Source organism: Aricia agestis, chromosome 1 (assembly GCF_905147365.1).
Source record: "Aricia agestis chromosome 1, ilAriAges1.1, whole genome shotgun sequence".
In the NCBI taxonomy this organism is placed as follows: domain Eukaryota; kingdom Metazoa; phylum Arthropoda; class Insecta; order Lepidoptera; family Lycaenidae; genus Aricia; species Aricia agestis.
Genome location: NC_056406.1, coordinates 7,554,793 through 7,572,748, shown reverse-complemented (window position 1 = coordinate 7,572,748; position 17,956 = coordinate 7,554,793). Strand labels below are relative to the sequence as shown.

At 38.5% G+C, this 17,956-nt stretch overlaps 1 protein-coding gene across 10 annotated transcripts in view; it reads right to left on the bottom strand.

Annotated features, from left to right (window-relative positions):
* Nucleotides 1–17,956, bottom strand: part of LOC121731645 (nucleolar protein 4) — a 114,196-nt gene that overhangs the window by 3,834 nt on the left and 92,406 nt on the right. For 2 of the 10 annotated variants that reach the window (XM_042121197.1, XM_042121204.1), the window contains exons 5-12: nt 7,300–7,357; nt 6,836–6,910; nt 2,877–3,013; nt 2,357–2,527; nt 1,563–1,808; nt 1,148–1,294; nt 421–623; nt 53–133 (exon numbers count right to left, since the gene is read on the bottom strand). In XM_042121197.1, the coding sequence (XP_041977131.1) occupies nt 53–133; nt 421–623; nt 1,148–1,294; nt 1,563–1,808; nt 2,357–2,527; nt 2,877–3,013; nt 6,836–6,910; nt 7,300–7,357 (1,118 nt within the window). The remainder of the gene's footprint in view (nt 1–52; nt 134–420; nt 624–1,147; nt 1,295–1,562; nt 1,809–2,356; nt 2,528–2,876; nt 3,014–6,835; nt 6,911–7,299; nt 7,358–17,956) is intronic. The other 8 variants (XM_042121213.1, XM_042121220.1, XM_042121261.1 and 5 more) reach the window with 6 other exon arrangements.

Below are 17,956 nucleotides of genomic sequence, written 5' to 3'. Positions count from 1 at the left end.
AACGCGACGATAGCATTACGTTTGGCGTAAGAATAAGAATGTTAAGACTTACGTCTGTCGGCCAAATGTCGGTGGGTTCCCGAAAGTATTGGGGAACGTCGGTCTGAACAGCGGCGCTGGCGATGAAGCGGGACTGGAACAACATGGAAATTTAAGTATAGTGTGCCAGTGAAAGAGAAAGGTAGCGATTGATCGATGTTCACTGTCCAGTACATCATGTCTATGTATCTGAGACATTCATTTAAAGGCAAATGACGGACCTTCGTTATATTATGGTCCAGGGTATAGGTAGGTAAGTTAAAATCTGTGGACGGTGGAGTGGACAAGGACAGACCAAATTACGTAGGACCGCCATCTACCACGAACCAATTTCTTTGAACATTCCACGTGCTTACAACTCGACTACCAAACATCACTGACCTCGCAGTCTTGCTGCCCGTGTTCCCGTTAGCGTTGTCGATCTTGAGATTGTTGTTGTTGAGGAGGGTGCTGTCACTAGCTGTCTCCTTCACAGTCGGTGCCGGGCTGCTGGCCGCGCCCCCCGCGCCGCCCGCACCCCCCGCCGCGCTGTACAGGCTGAGGAACGATGATGCCACCGCCGAAGATGCCGTCGTGTCTATTACCTGGGGGTCGGGGGATAAGGTTGATTTTAGTGGTGAAAAAAAAATGTGTGAAATGCTATATCGATTTAAGCCAGATGTACTCAAACTGTTCCTCCCATACAGACGTTTACGTTAAACGTGTCAAGTGGTAATTGAAACACAGAGAGTCACAAAGTTGGAGCTTGTCTAATTTGAAATGACGCGCTCCATCACTTCACTAGTTGATATTATTAATTAAATGAAAAATTTTGTACTGTGAATACGAGGGAGGGGCGCGTCATTTTAAGTTAGACAAGCCCTACCAATATATTGTCATCTCTATAGGCGGCATAATATTATGTAAAAGTAGCTGTTATTTTACCAGTTTGTAGAAACTATTCAAATTCGTTGATAAAACGCCTTTTTTATAGCGATACAAAAACTAAACTAAATACCTCCCTTGAGCTTTTAGTTTCTAGAAAATTTTCAAGTTATTCTCGGTACTAAATAGGTAGTTATTACCTTAGATGTACTTACATAATAAAAATAGACAATAGTGTACAAACCATTGGCGTGGGCACGGAGGGCATCGGCTGGCTGACGGGGTCCAGCCCCAGGCGCATGCGCTTCGCGTTAAGGCTCTCGTTCTCGCACGCCTGCGCCAAAATATGCTCAGCTTGGACAGAAGTTAAATGAGCCGGGGTCGGCCGGACCTAGACAGACAGTTTATATTGACGCTTGTGATCTATGCAAGCCTAGTACTAAAGCAGCACTCTATGTCACAAGACAGTAAAGTTAGCAAAGTTCTTCATCTGTTTTTAGTTAGATCATGACAAGTTATGAAGCATCCAAAATAAAAAGCTATTTTTAAGGTTGTGAAATCTAGGTAAGGATGTTTGTCTATTAATTGGAAATCCATGTTAATTATAAATTAACTATTAAAGAGCAGGTAATCTGATATGGAAATGTTCGGACCCTCACCGCGGAATCCCAGGCATTGCCGACGGGGGTGCTGCTGCCGTTGCCGGTCAGCGGACCGTCGCCCCGGACTTTCTTGTTCCGCCTGCAGCTCTTCAGGTAGGTCCGGATCCGCTTTCGGGCGCGTTCGGCGAACTCCGGGAACTGTCGGGTGCAGGAATCTATGATCGCCTGGATCTTCTCCTTGGGCTGCTTCGAAATAGGAACTATCCTGTCGAGGTTCTCGTCGACAAAGAGTCTGACGAACATCTGGAAATGTATAAAATGTAAATAAAAAAATATAGCCGCAGTAACTTAAGCGTGTAATGCTTGGAAACTCAACTTTTTCACTATAGGTAGTAGGTACCCTCAGACATTATTGTAAAAATACGTTTAAGGGCTGCCCCTGGTTAGCGGTAGATTGTTTCTATCAGTTCCAAATGATTCAGTATGAGCTGATTCCTTGGGTACCTAACAAATATAAGAAACCCCTATAAAAAGACGGTTCATTTCGGCTAGCTATAAGTTTTCAGATACCCAGTTTAACGATCCATACTTAATATTATAAATCTGTCTGTTTGTCTGTTACCCCTTCACGCCCAAACCGCTAAACAAATATTGCTAAAATTTGGTATTTTATATTACTTTGAGTCCCCGGAAAGAACTTTGGATACTTTTATCCCGGAAAATGTACGGTTCCAGCGCAATATACGAATTTTCGCGCAACTGAGTTGCGGGTGTCATCTAGTTATCTCATAGACATCAACTGCAATGCCACAAGTATCCTAAGTTGATGTTACTATCATTCAAGTACTAACATTAAACGCCTTCAGTCTCTCGGGATCGTGATGCTGGGGGTCAACGCGGTCGTCGCTGTCGTCGTCGGAGCCGCCGGCGTCGTCGTCGTCCTTCGTCCGGTCCGACGACGACGTCTCGTCGTGCGTCGACGCCGGCTCCACGGGCGTCGCCGAGCCCACGTGGATTGGGCTCTGAAATTGAATGATAGTAAATAAGTACAAGGTTGATGTTGCCATGTCGTTTGCTACTTCATAAAGTCGAGGAGGTGATACAGTGTGTGGGCTTGGAGTGTGTTGAAATGTTGTCATCATATTATTATTCTGAGAAATAAATTAAAGGGTCATGGTGACTCCGTTGACCCCCCCCCCCCCCCTCCTTTCTAGTTAGATCGTTCGTTTGTACCTGAAATGGCTAAGCTGTGTTACGAAGAATGTGTTTTTGACAAACCATAGAATCGCTTCGTTTTCCTAATTAAACTGATTTTTACCTAAATTATCTATAAGTAGACTGTAAAAAAGTAGTAATGAAACGCTGGTCAACCTTAAAACTCACCGAGTGTGAGGTGGCGAGCGGCGTGGGGGGTTTGGGCTTGGAGCCCAGCCCCAGCGCGCTGTGGTACGACGCCCACAGGTCCGCCATGCTGTCCGCCCCGCTCTCCGCTATGTCGCCGTTACGACCTGCAACCATCAGGGACTCATGAGATTAAAGAAGGCTGTAATACTTAAATACGATTAAGCAGAAGCTAAGTTAGATCAAGCGTCCACTTGATAGGCTGTAGTCTTAAGACATAATAATTACTGTAATTACTGCAATTCAGATGCAGACATGCAACAAAATATTTGTTTATGTGAGTAAATCTGTAAAAAATTACATGTGTTCAGTAGCAATAATATGTCTTAAGAGTGTCGTATTTCAAGTGGAGGCTTGTCCATATAATATTGATACAAAAAAGTACCCCTAGAAGGGAGAAAACGAATGATTCTGGTTGGAAAAGTCGAAAGCAGAAATTATGACTACGTAACTTTGTTTGGACTAGTTAGGAGATAAATATACTAAAAGTCCTGACCCCTCCCAGATGAGCTGGAGGGAAGGGGGGAAAAGAAGGACCCATTTTTTGGTTTTTTGACAAATTTTCGAAAACGGTGCTTTGTACGAATTTTTGTTGTACTACACAAGAAAAGCTAATAAAATTCTCTACAACTTTGTCCTTTACACTTTGTATCTATATCTAATCGTTGCCTAGCTAATGATTGTTGATCCAGCTCGCCTTGGAGGGGTCAGGACTTTTAGTATGTTTATCTCTTATCAGAAGCCTAACTGGGCACTGTAAGCTCAATAAGCACCTTAACAGAATAAGTGTTAGTAGCTTAACGACTTGCAGATTCTGCGAGGAGGAGGATGCGAGACACCTATACACCTTCTCCTTGACTGTCCTGCTCTACTGCAGAGCAGGAACAGGCACCTTGGTTGCTACGAATATCCACATCCACAGAGGAAATTCGTGGCACCAACCCCAATCACATCGTACTCTAATGTCACAATAGATAATCTAATGTCACTAAAGGAGTCACAATAGATCCTCAAGGGTCGCAGTGACATAAGGGCTACTTGACCTGCCTTCAGCAAAAAAAAATATCTCCTAACTAGTCCAAACAAAGTTACGTAGTATTAATTTCTGATTTCGACTTTTCCAACCACACCCCCATTTTGACCATTCATTTAAAAGGCTATTATACTGTTTAATTGCATGATATTATCAGAAATTATAGTCAACAAAAAAATCAACTGATCATTTACAAAATCACACAACATTAATATTGTCCCAAACCAAACGTTTCCCAAATTCGAAAGTCAGAGATACGAAAATAGATAAAGTAAGCCTCTGCACAGTTAGCAGAACAGTCGCATGCCTCACGACTCACGAGGCGCGACACGACGGAAACCGCAAAAGTAAGCCGTAATTTTCTTTTAACATTTTAAGTATTCATAGTCAGTTACCAAGGCGGCAGAAATTAATGATGGTGTACAGGATGCGCGGCCGGTGCATCTGCTAGTTAAATGTCAGCGGAGCCCCATACCTATAAATAATTTGAGGTGTCTCGTTATAGCCCGGCCTAGGCCCTCTTGATATGGCTTCGCTGAGTAAAAATAGCCGAGCGGTTCTACCGTGGAAATTATGCAAGCCGCCTCGCCCGTTCGACTGGCTATATTCGCATACATTTTAACTACTTTAATGTCGATCCCGCCGTTTTTATAATCCAAACAAACGCAAAACTAAAACATCAATTTTATTACCCATTTAATTAATCAATCTATTCTCTAACAAAATAAAAATTTACGCTCGTAAAAAGGGATGAAATTTTCATTTTACGCATTCGGTATGTAACGAAGTCTATTTTCATATTTTATTAAATTGAAGCGGTTTTTATCTCGCGTTGCTTTTAAATTTTAATTTCTATTTTTTATATTAAATGTTATGATATTAAAGAGAATCATCAGGGATTTTACCTGAGCTTATAAAGTTGAAGAAGAAAATATTAAGGTTTCTGACTCTGAAGAAACGAATACCTCAGAGGCTACATTATGAATATTATATTAACTATATATAAGTAGTCATATAAAAAACCTAAAGGCTAATTGTTAGTAATATCTAACACCAGGTGGTTTGTAATAAACAGTTTTAAATGACCTGTTGCCCACTTCTACGTCCCTAGTCACTATTGTCAATGTAAGTGCAACTTTAACAACTTTGACCTTTAACTTAATAGACACCTCAATTAATGCCAATTCTAAAAAAATAGTTGCCAGCCTTATGTTTTATGTAACGATAGACATTACATAATATTGATGGGGGACGTTTATATAAAGGACCCTTTCCACGTTGGAACGTGGTTGATAACCATGATTACCATCATCTACCAAGCTCTCTATACTCTAGATCCTCCATCATTATCCGAAACCACACATATTATTATAAAATAAAATTTTAACATTAATCATGTAAAGCAGGTAGATGATTAAATAATTTTTCGTTATTATTTACCTGCTTAACCTAATTATAATCATTAAAGGTGTTTATTTATGTATCTTTTTCTAATAGTTAGGTAGAATAGGGCGCCGTGACAAAATATTGTGACGTGTAACTGCGCTGCAGGCTGATAAATATTGGGAACCCCTGCTCTAGAGCATGTATTTAATATTTAATAATTATAATTAACATCGACTACAAGCATTATTATAAAGTGGTTTGTATGAAGGAACTTCTAAAGGCCTTTAGAAGTTCCTTAATACAAACCACTTTACTGCAGTACGAATACGTGGATCCGACTAAATCCACAAGTCCGACTATAATTACAATATGAACGGAACTCGAACCCGCATCTCGTCAATTAAAATCGAGATGGTTTTGAGTCGACAGCTGTTGAATTGAGGTCATTAAAATATAAGGATTAAGAAAGTAGTCTGATCTGGTATTATATTATTTTACAGTAAGATATTAATTAGGAGACCTTTAATTTGTTTTACATTAAGTTTCATGTTTTTTTTATGAAATAAGGGGGCAAACGAGCAAACGGGTCACCTGATAGAAAGCAACTTCCGTCGCCCATGGACACTCGCAGCATCAGAAGATCTGCAGGTGCGTTGCCGGCCTTTTAAGAGGGAATAGGGTAATAGTCCCCTAGGGTAGGGATGGGAAGGGAAGGGAATAGAATTCTACATGAAACTTAATGTAAAACAAATTAAAGTTCTCCTAATTAATTAATTCTTAGAATTCGAAGCTAATTTTCGAAGCGATTTTAATCAATACGGCAATAATCCTTTCAATTAAATACATTATTGATTTAATATAGATCTATAATCTATATGGTCCTTTACAGCATATGATTTAGATTTTTTTTTTTTTATGAAATAAGGGGGCAAACGAGCAAACAGGTCACCTGATGGAAAGCAACTTCCGTCGCCCATGGACACTCGCAGCATCAGAAGAGCTGCAAGTGCGTTGCCGACCTTTTAAGAGGGAATAGGGTAATAGGGGAGGGTAGGGAAGGGAAGGGAAGGGAATAGTTGAGGGTAGGGAAGGGAATAGGGTAGGGGTTAGGGGATTGGGCCTCCGGTAAACTCACTCACTCGGCGAAACACAGCGCAAGCGCTGTTTCACGACGGTTTTCTGTGAGAACGTGGTATTTATCCGGCCATTCATGCCGAAGCATGGCTCTCCCACGTATAAATGAATATTTTCGAAGATATTACAGATTTAAAAATTGCGGGACGTAACTTTTGCGGCGGTACCGACGGGTAGTACTGAATATAATAATTAAAAACTACTGAATCGATTTTAATCATTTCTTCAGTGAGTGACAAAAGCTATAATATATTTATACCCGTGCGAAGCCGGGGCAGGTCGCTATTATAAATTTGAGGATAGGTAAGTCGCAAAGGTAGAAAGTCAGACACACAGAAAATCTATCGAAACAAACACAAACACACAAAAACTTTACCTTGCGTCTGGCTGTGGTAATTCCATGCCAGCAACATCATTTTCAACTTCTCAGCGTCTTTTGCGTAGCCCTGACCTGCACCAGATCACATTTGCCTATCAATTTTTTTTTCAATTTTGAAAATCGAACACACACGTGACACGTCTCTTAGCCAATTAGGTGGGACCAGGCGGAGCCCGCTGTCAGATTGATTTGATGCAAGTGGCTTTTTGGTACACAAAGTTTATAAAAAAACAAGACAAGATAGTTGAAGCGTATAATATATTTTGTTGTAATTTGTCTAAACATCTCCTACTAATCTCCTAATTAACAATCACAAAAAGGGAAATTTGGGAATTCTCCTCCAATTTTGATTTTCGAACTCTACATTTATTATTTTGTAGAGCGTTAAGGCGCAATTTATTAAATTGGTACTAACTACCATGTCTTGCTTTTTGATATTTAATAAAACAAAAGGTACTAACACTTACTCGAGAAGTTGTCCTCATCGTTTATATCAGCTGGTTCTGGTGTCAGATTATCCTGAAATGAAGGAAAGTGTACGTTAATTTCTTGTTTTTATCCACACCTGTACTTGATTAGGTACTAAGTTTTTTTTTAGTTTTTTGCATCTAATAGGTTTCAAAATTCTCGGCATAGACAGAGTAGTAGTACAAGGAAGGACATAGAATATTTTTATTTGCGGGAGAATTTACGATTACCACGGGAATCGGGATACTGTTTTGACCATAAAGTTAATATACCTAGCGGAATAGAGAAACAAAGGCCTGAGCAAGAGAGATGTCACTATCAGTAACACTGCGTGGTAAAAAGAGACGTGTGATACTTGACAGCAGCACTCTTTTTTTGACGTCCAGTCGGCACGTGCCGCACGTTGACAATTTAATCTCATAGAAATCACATTCAATCATGCTTGTGTAAGTGTATACGTATTACGTACACATATTTTTACACACAGATGAAACCAATTTCAGTTACGTTTGGACAGCTCGAGATTGTTGCTCTATTCCGCTAGGTATATTAACTTTATGGTTTTGACAAAGGCAGAGTCGCCTGTAACTTCTAGTATGTAATGAACAGTAAGGCCCAAATTCTCAAACGCTTGTTACATATTGACTTAAGGGCCTCTTACGGCCTCAAACGATAGTTAAGTGTCGCTCAAGTCACCTGCTGCTCTTGTCATTCCAAGCAGTGATAGAGACAGCTCATGAACATGTGGGATCCTAACTTTACTAAGTGCTTCACTAGCCTACTTCTCAAGTCAATTTCTTAAACTTTGGCAATAGTGGTAGCTAACAGCTTGTTCTAAGGAGCCCTGGAAAATTCGTATGTAAAACATCAGCTGTTATCAGAATCTGTAATAATACGAAGGAAAAATTTCCAAAAAGCTTGTTTGAAAATAGAATCGACTTTTATAACTAAGGCGTCGTCTACACTGATGCCCGCACTCATGAACCAGGCTTTCGGTCCGCATTTCCCGGTAATATTATTAATAACAATAATTAACTAAAAATGTCCATCGGATCGGGTCATCGCTCTGTCCGCGCGCTGAATCGATAATGCTTCAAATGGATATGCACTATATAGGCCTGTACATACCTCTATATACCTGCGAGTGATTGTCTCACTCGCGCCAATATATAAAACTCAATATGATACATTAATTGAACGGCGGAAACACCGAATATACCGGAAATATGGATAACATAAGGTGACTCGAAAGTTGAACGAAGTTGACGCGTTACTACGTACAGCTAAATCGTTTTGCTAATGCACCCGGCAAACTTGGTTTTTCGTTAGACGGACTGTCAGTGTACAATTTTCACTGTACATTTTTATGGCTACCACTTACCGTATTTTCACACTACTCATAAGTACTAGCAAATTAGCAATAGATTTTTCACTAGCAAATCCAAAGAATTCTTGTTTGGATTTCCGAGTACTCATAGGCAGGTATTACACGCATCAATATTGTCACGATTCCGTGATAATATTGATGGTGTAATAGGCCGAATCGCAGTATCACAGTACACTTGAGAACCGCGTGATACTAGAATCATGATAATAATATTGATGCGTATAATACCTGCCATAGCGAATTTTTTATTCTACTTGTTATTAGTGTTATTGAGGTTTCTAATATGCAGAACTAGGTAGCAAAGTAATAATATTTGGATGAACGGTTAAACGCAATTCACTTTGAAAGGTAACTTTGAACAAATAGGTCGTATTTATATCGCATACTTCGCCCCGCGTGTGCACAATAAAATGAATTTTGATGCGTGCTCTTTTTCATCTGCTAGCTCAAAACGGGGCCGGTTATGCAGCTGCTATTTTGCCAAACCATTATGCATTGCGTTTTATTTTAGTTTTTACCCCCGTCTTCACTATAGCCCGAGCCACGAGGCGAGTTGCAAAACTTTATAATATAATCTAAGTTTGTGTCAAATTTTGTGAATCGTAGTTTGGATCATAAAATGTTTACGTAGCTGTTTGTGCTTTCTTTAGTGCAGCTTTATTTATCAAACATCGTTAGTAACTGCACATAAATAAAGTTGCCTTGTTACAGTATACTATGGTAGTACTGTATTGTCTCACATAGTCTTCCTTGTTATGAAATAACAAACACAGATCCTAGACACTATTCTATAATGACTACAGTCTAAAACTTATGTTATTTGCATGTATTAGTAATGTTGATCAAAGATGATACAATTAAGCAGCAATAATTTTCCCCAAAATAATAAAACTCAACGACTCACAATTAACTTAAATAAAATGAAGTTAAACGATTCCTTTGAAAGATTTAAAATAAAATGCAAGTGCAAATATTTAAAAGTCCGCATCATCGCATACTTGTTGCGAGTTACAGACATTTTCGAAGATTAATCAACAGGTGGTGTGAAGATATTGGCTTATTTAAATTTTATAATTATTTTATAACTGTTTTAACTTATAACTTTTTTCCTTTGGGATGGTATACATATAGGCGGTGCATACTTGTTTAAGTACCTGTGTATATAGACAGTTAGGAGTTAGGTGGGGTGACGATATCGACCGTCTTAGGGCGGTGGCCAAGGACCGCATCTGCTATGCGGACACTAAATATCCGTTGACCCTTCTCTATATCTATGTACGCCTAGTAGTATGCCCATTGCAATTTAGTCTGTAATTAATTACACCTCAATGACAGATAAGGTGCAGCGGCGCGTGTGTACATAAACGGACATACATAATTACCCCGGCTCTGTATGTGCGTCTTGCGAGAATAAATATGCATTACAGTGATGTGCTATTGAACGAGCCTTTAGTTTTCTAGGAACTTCATAATAACATAACCAAGAAAAAGGATTCTAACCCTATATTTAATTAGATGTTTTATATTTATAACCTACACAAATGTATAGGATAATGAAAAGTTTATTATTTCAATTCTGACATTACAGTTTTTGTCCCTTGTCTGTCACGCCATTATTAAAGTCTCAGACAGAGTAAATTATATCCTCATAGATTTTAATTAATAACATTATGTTGCTAATTGCTTGGGTTCCAATCGGTATCACCCAAACAGAAAATGGATGAAAAACACAATCAAAATTCTTCCCGGGAAAACTTTCTATAATGAAAACTGAATATTCCCAAAAAATATATTGAATATAATTTCTATGGCTACGGTATACAAGCGCTCTCGAACGATTTACATTTCGTTAACCGAATCGACAGCCGCGGATATAAAGAGCGTATTTTTGAAATGTCCTCCTCAATTCAAAGCATTTGTTCCCTTTCATCGGCTGCATAAATAATTACATAGCCGGTGGGCCATTCACAATTTATCAACAAATAAACCTGGCCCAGGTCATCCGTCGATGGGGAATAAATTGTGAAATAACCTAGTTTCCGATACAAAATAACTGCAAAATTTCGGCAACCCACTCGCTATGTACTGCCTATGTGCCGCTGATACATGCTCTATGTAGTATGTACCTCCCCCCGCGCCTCCCCCCCTGTCGCCCCCGCGGTAGTGTAGTGCCACCCCCGCGAGTCGCGCTGTGGCCCGCGGCCCGCGGCCTTGTCGATACTCGATACTCGATGACATGAGTGCCATTTTGTGTTTTTGTGTTTTCGGCAGTACGCAACTGAGAGGAAGGAATTTGAAACAGCCTAAGCTTACGTGGGAAATCAAGTTTGGAAAAACATTGAAAAAAAGGAATGAAGTTCGAAATATTAAAGTTTATCTTTCCTGGGGCTATCGAGACTGTCCAACCTGGCCGCGGTTCTAACAAACATATTCCCACGATAATTATACTTTTATCGATAACAGTAATCAGAGGTAGGGGCGGCAATCAGGTGGCAGTCAGCGTATAATCATTAAATACCCACGCGGGGGCGCGATGACGCCCGCGGCGCCACCCCTCGCCGCCTGGCCCCCTGGTACAATCCCCCGCCTGGCCCCCTGGTACTACCCCCCGCTCCCCCTTCGCGGCACCCCGCCCGCGCCCAATTATGAAAATACGAACAAAATACACTTAAAATACACAACGTCAAAGGATACCAAACCGATCATCCAATTATCGACAATCACGCTAGGAATCTCCACATCCTTAATGTTTGCGCGCGGGACATTAGAACCAAAGTTAGCGGTAAGGGTTGTAGGACAACACTGATTACTGGGTAATGGGTATACGTATATTATATTGTTTTAGAAAGAAAAGTGAAGTAAATATGTACTACAATTCATTTTTTTTTTCCTTTTTATAAAAGAGCATATAATTACGTAAAGAAAATATGGACATGACCCGAGCCCTAGATTGAATACTGTCTCAAAACATTATTGTTAAAGTATTAAATAATAGAGGCAGATACTAGAGGACGATTAATATGATATTCTAAAGAAAAGGTCAATTTCGAAAAAAATAAGTGCCTGATACGTTAGAAAGTTTCTTGGCAGACAATGACAAAATATTGATTGTCAGTGATCGTTTTCTTTCTATTATACTCTACTCGGCGAAACATGGCAGTAGCGGTCATTGACTCGCCGAGTAAAGTATGGTAAGCGGACTACAATATAACTGGCAATAATCTACCTGAATTTAGGCTCTCAATCTGCTCAAGACAGCGATTGAGTACGGAGTACTATTATGTGGATTGAGGCTAAGTTCTCAAAGATAAGAATACGAATTTTATAGGCCTACTAAGAGTGAACTAAGTTTGATCGCAAGTTTCTTCCTCAATATTTGATACGCAATGTATCGCGTTTAAATCCGATACTAAAAAAAACAATTTATGAAAATTAACAACCAACAAAGTGAAGCTGACATTACCATTCCTGACGATTTAAAAAATCAAGAGAACATCAAGAATCATATTATGGACTCATTCTACTGGACATGACTTGTAAGAGATTGATTTTCCGAATAACCTAAGTCACGTCCCCACTAAAATATGGGTCGCCATCGATAGTGGCAGCGGTAATACTATATCATTAGCACACTTATGGCGTTCACGTCTATTACGTTTCACAGAATTTGAGACTACGATTTCAAAAAGAAAAACAAATGGAAAATAGTGTTTTAATAAAACTGAGGATCATATTATAAGTAACGATATTGTCAAAATTGGGTACTTGTAAAAATAATTGGAATAACTTTTTAAATATTTTTTATTCCAAATGCCACTGTGCTGCACATATTGTACACTCTACGAAAAAATCGTGTACGAAATTATTTTTAACAAAAAATTTAAATCGATAAAGACAAAAAAAATATGAACTAAAAAGTATTAAATAATTCTTACTCGTTAATAGTGCCTCTTTCAGAATTCGTCTAAATCTCAACTATTTTTGTACATACCTACTATAGTCTTCAATATCGTGAGTCGTGAGTTCAGTCAATGTGAGAATATCTGAAACTTTTGGGACTGGTACCGACTTCAAAGTAATGAAGACTATTAGTTGCTGTAGGTATGTACAAAAATAGTTGAGCTTTAGATGAATTCTGAAAGAGGCACTATTAATGAGTAAGAATTATTATTGTTTTTACCTTGGAAGTCGGTTTTCATTTTTTGTTAAAAATAATAATTTCACTCTTTTTAGTTATTGACCGGTAAACATATAAGCTGTCATTTGTAGATATTATATAGGATTTAGGTATGAAACTATAACAACTATTTAAACTATACTCAGGCTGTTTTCAAAAAACATTTATACTATGTCTTAAAAGCCATGATCCAAATCCATAATTTCAAAATCACTCTCGACAAACTTGAGTCTCGATCGAAAAGACTATGAAAAGAACCAATAATATGGTCATAACTCATAGTCATAACGATGCATCGTGTGATGGTAGTGATGATGATGATGAATGTAATTTACATAGTAGCATATGTTTTCGGTTTAAGAACTGAAAACATATGCTTTCAGTTTAAGAACCGAAAACATATGCTTTAAGAAACATTTAAGATGTTTTAAGAAACATCGCCAAAACCACCAAACTTGTATCTATAAGGAATCCGGAGTTCTCTTAGTATCTTCGGAACCATAGCATACCTTGGCGTAAAATCTTACTTTTTGGTAGCATATGCCTAGGATCCTTCACATAAAACCAAAATCACTATATTATGTTTCCATATAAATTTTGAGGAGTTCCCTCGATTACTCATCTCTCTCTCAGAGATTTCATCATCAGGTCACCACTTTTGTGAACATGGCACCAAATAGGGATTGAACCCTAGACAACAACAAAAAAATTTGAAAATCGGTTCACAATCGGCGGAGTAATCGTTGAACATACAAAAATAAAAAAGTATATATCCACAGACGAACATAATATAACCTCCTCCTTTTTGGAAGTAGGTTAAAAAATATTATAATATAGACACAAAACATATGATATTACTTAAACTATTACAACTTTTTACCGAGTAGCGACTCTACATTCGACAATCTATACTAATATTATAATCTATACTAATATTATAAAGCAGAAGAGTTTGTTAGTTTGTTTGTTTGAACGCGCTAATCTCAGGAACTACTGGTCCGATTTGAAAAATTATTTCAGTATTAGATAGCCCATTTATCTAGAAAGGCTAAAGGTTATATTTTATCACGCTTAGACTAATAGGAGCGAAGGAATAGAGGAAAATGAAAAAAAAACGGAGGAAATTATTAAAAATTGTTTATTATCTTAAGAAACTACTGGAGCGATTTTATGTTATTTAGCAAACATGAAGAATAGACCACGTGAAAGGACATAGGTTTCTTTTTTGCGGAAAAATGTACGGTTTCCGCAACATTCCTAAATTACGCGGGCGAAGCCGCGCGGAACATCTAGTACTCTATAAAAATACTTAGACTTATGTCTCTACTAAGTTAACATAATTAAGTAATTTCAAAGCATTTCATATCTCTGGCATTTGAGTCCGTACTGTAGATAACTAAGTATGACGAGATTCATTTGTTGACCATTAAGGCTTACTTTGGACGATTTAATCTGCTACTGTATGAAGTTGTTTTATTAAAATACTTGTAATAAAGCATTTAGAAACTGCATAAAATGCCAGTAGCAATAAATTCCTTTATTTATTTTACAAACTAATTAAAAAATAAAAAATTCTGTTCCTTGTTAATATTTCTTACAATAAATAAAACAAATTTCATAAATAAAACATTCTAAAATGCAGATAGCATTTTAGAAAAGCCAAACAATATTATTTTCATATCAGTTAGAAGTAAACGATGAAAACCGCCTTATGTGAAGGCGCCCTAATTTAACTCAAACGAGCGGTCATTTCAAAGAACAGCTTTATGTGTTTTACGCCTGTGTTTCTTGATAATCGTAACTGTTGGCTTTAATAACATTTATAAAACTATGATAAGTATGATGTTACTAGAACTACCAATAGGTTAAAACTAGGCCATTATCACCATGCCGGATCGACCGGACGGACATCACGATCTCACAGAAAACCGACGTATCAGCTTACTAAAACTGATACGTCGTCGTCGTGAAGGGTTGTCGAAGGAAAGGCATTACAAGGACCCAAGGAAGGCAAATATGCAATGCCTTGGGAGTGTCCTAAGACGGTGTTCGCTAAGTGCTTCATCAGGCTCTATCCATATATACGCCATGCCAAGCTTTATTTCGAACTCAAAAGGCATAAACATTTTAATTTGTAGCAATTTTGAGTTTCTTACCCTACATTGATATTACAGTATGCGGACTGCAGTATTTAACCGAAAAAAAAGTTGGTCTAGAATATAAGTATTATATATTTACGAGTATTCGGATTACCAACAACCCAACTAGTAGTCTGGGCCCCTATTAATGTAAGAACTGAGATGTTTGTATGGGTTTGTTCTAGTTGTGACGTTGTTTTTACTAGACTCTACAATGTAGTAAAAACAACGTCATAATGCTGTCATTCGCCGCGTACTACATTTCACTGTCGTCTTCGTATGGGTGCGATATCCTGAGAAGCAATGTTACCTCTAACATAGGCCTAGGCAAGCCTACATATGTTAATGTTAATCTATATAAGTCAATATTATACACGATAAAAATCATAAAACCTAGTTAGCATAAAAGCCTTCCTTTGAAAGGTGGCAGCAACCAAAATGGACATATAAAACGGATTTCCTAATTACAACAAACAGTCGTCGTTCGCTAAAAATGATGTGCTTTTAGATCGCTTTGGAGCTAAGAGAAATAATAAAAATCCGAATAGCGAAATAAGTTCCGTGCCATAGTCTTTTTAAAAACACTCGGGCCTGAGAAAAAAGGCATTTTCGCTTGCTCCCGCTAATAGCACGGTCGGGGCTTTTTTATTCGCCATTCCTAGAACTTTTTACCCGTCTCGACCAGGAGCGCAGCGGCGAGCTAGAGTCTTCGCGGTCTTTCAAAATAAACGGCTTCCTTTAACATTCTGCTGGCTCGGTAGTTTCGTTCGCTCCAGTATTTTTAAAGCGGACAGCGCCCCCCTGCGGTATACGCGGGGGGGTCCTCCACCCCCGGGCCCCCGCTCGCCCACACACAGTAATACCATAACGGGTGCGAGCTATGACGAGATTATCTACGTACGCATATACACATACAAACGCCGCTATGTACCGGGAGCACATAGTACATAAGCGATGACTTGTGTACATAGCAGCATTGATTTACCGGGCCGGACGCGGGCTGTCATCGGCGCAATGACGGTTACAAGGTAGCAAGCAAAAATAATCGCAGCGATTGCCCCTACATTGTGATTACGCATTTCAAAGTGCTGATCAGCTGTATGACTCTTAAAATCCATCGATACCCCGTCGTTATACCGATGCTTAAGTCTCGACATGACGGCACTCGGCGAGGATAACTACACAGTACTGACTGCATTACGTCATTTGTAGGTTCATGGCATTCGTCGTTTTAGGTTATGAAAATAGGACCAAAGGTGAAGTTGGTCTGACTGAGAACACTTAAACCGTCCACAATAAACTTTTTTAGTATTTGGATATTGCATTACATCGTCAGAATAGTTCCATGAAATATATCAACTACCACAATGATTTTGTATGACATGGTCATCCTTCATTTATACTTCAGATTAGTTTATGCCATTATTGAGTAATTCAAAATGAGGCTTATGAATAGAGTCTACGTGAAGAACCAGTTGCCCCGTAGGCCAAAGCCAGTACTAGCACTTACTAGTAGTACTAGCTAGTAGTGCTCGCCTCTAGCCGCCTCTAGGCGCGACACTTGTAAGACCCGGCGTCAGCAGATTTCGCTCAACGAGGTAAATTTTCTAGGTCATCTTGTCGAGAATGCAGCCAGTACTTGTTTTTATAAATTATTTAATAGTTCTGATTACATTTTGTTTACAACAAACTTGTTTTTAAGTATTTTGACTATATTGCAAAACGAAAAACTTATAGCTGTTCAGTGTATGCGTGTTTAAGTATTTAGTTTAGGCATAGAGTAATAAATGTGTCGATATCATATTAGGGTATGGAAAATATTCTCTACATATTAATATTATCTAATTTTATGCCATTGTAATGCCTAAAGAATTTTGCGGATAAAAAGTAGCACTGACTCATTATAAATTATTTAATTACATTCAAACAAATCCTCGTTACAAGAAGGAAATAAAAAACGAAGTACAAGAAAATTTAGAATTTAACGTCGGCGCGTTAAGAACCCTGGGCGCAATAGCTAGACAATGTTGAAGAAACCTGTAAAAGTACTAGACTTCTAGTGCTTACCCCGCTCATTACACCTGATTACAGTGACACTAAAAACGTTGCTCCGCCGACTGAATTAGAATAATTTAAACTAGGGCTGCTACCCGAAGGTAGAATCTTGGTTACACCTGGTCGTTAGTATGGAGCAGATAGATACTTAAAAATTTAAAGTAGGGTTGCCACCTGATAGTAAAATTTTGGTTCTGCCTTGACGTTAGACTATCTGGTAAATACAGAACAGCTGGATATCTAAAACATAATAGGTGATGCTACAGCAGAAATAAACAGTAATTGACAAAACAGTAGATTTGTCAGGCTTTAAGTATGTGACATCAAACGGACACTCAATACTAATAAAAACACAGCGAGTAGCTGAAAGATCTGCTTGTAGAGGTGGTTATCGCTGTCATTGAGTTATTCTTGTACATTGAAAAAATCACATCATAGCAGGCAATTAATATACCTTGAATACCTACGCTGCGTTAATATCTTTGGGATAGTATTTAATTTAATTTGGCTATACCGTGTCCGGTATTTTGTGATAGGCGGCCCTAATTCCAAACATTAATTGCACCTATAAGGGTTAAAATGTTTACTGTATCAAATTGTTGATGTTCGCAACAGCCAACACGGTGCGCGGTGGCAAATTAATAAATAATTGAAATGCTCGAGGGCGCTAGATGCCGCTTAAGAATAGGTCTTCGCGCGTAAAGCGACTGTTACAGACTTTATCCACTAAACACTTACAATTTACATAATATTCCATGATTTAGGGCCTGTTTCACCACTTTCTGATAAAGTGCCGAATAGACTATCAACCACTTAATTTGACAGATGAAGTATGGAGAATCTGTCAAAAAAGCTGTGAATAGTCTATTCGGCACTTTATTAGAAAGTGGTAA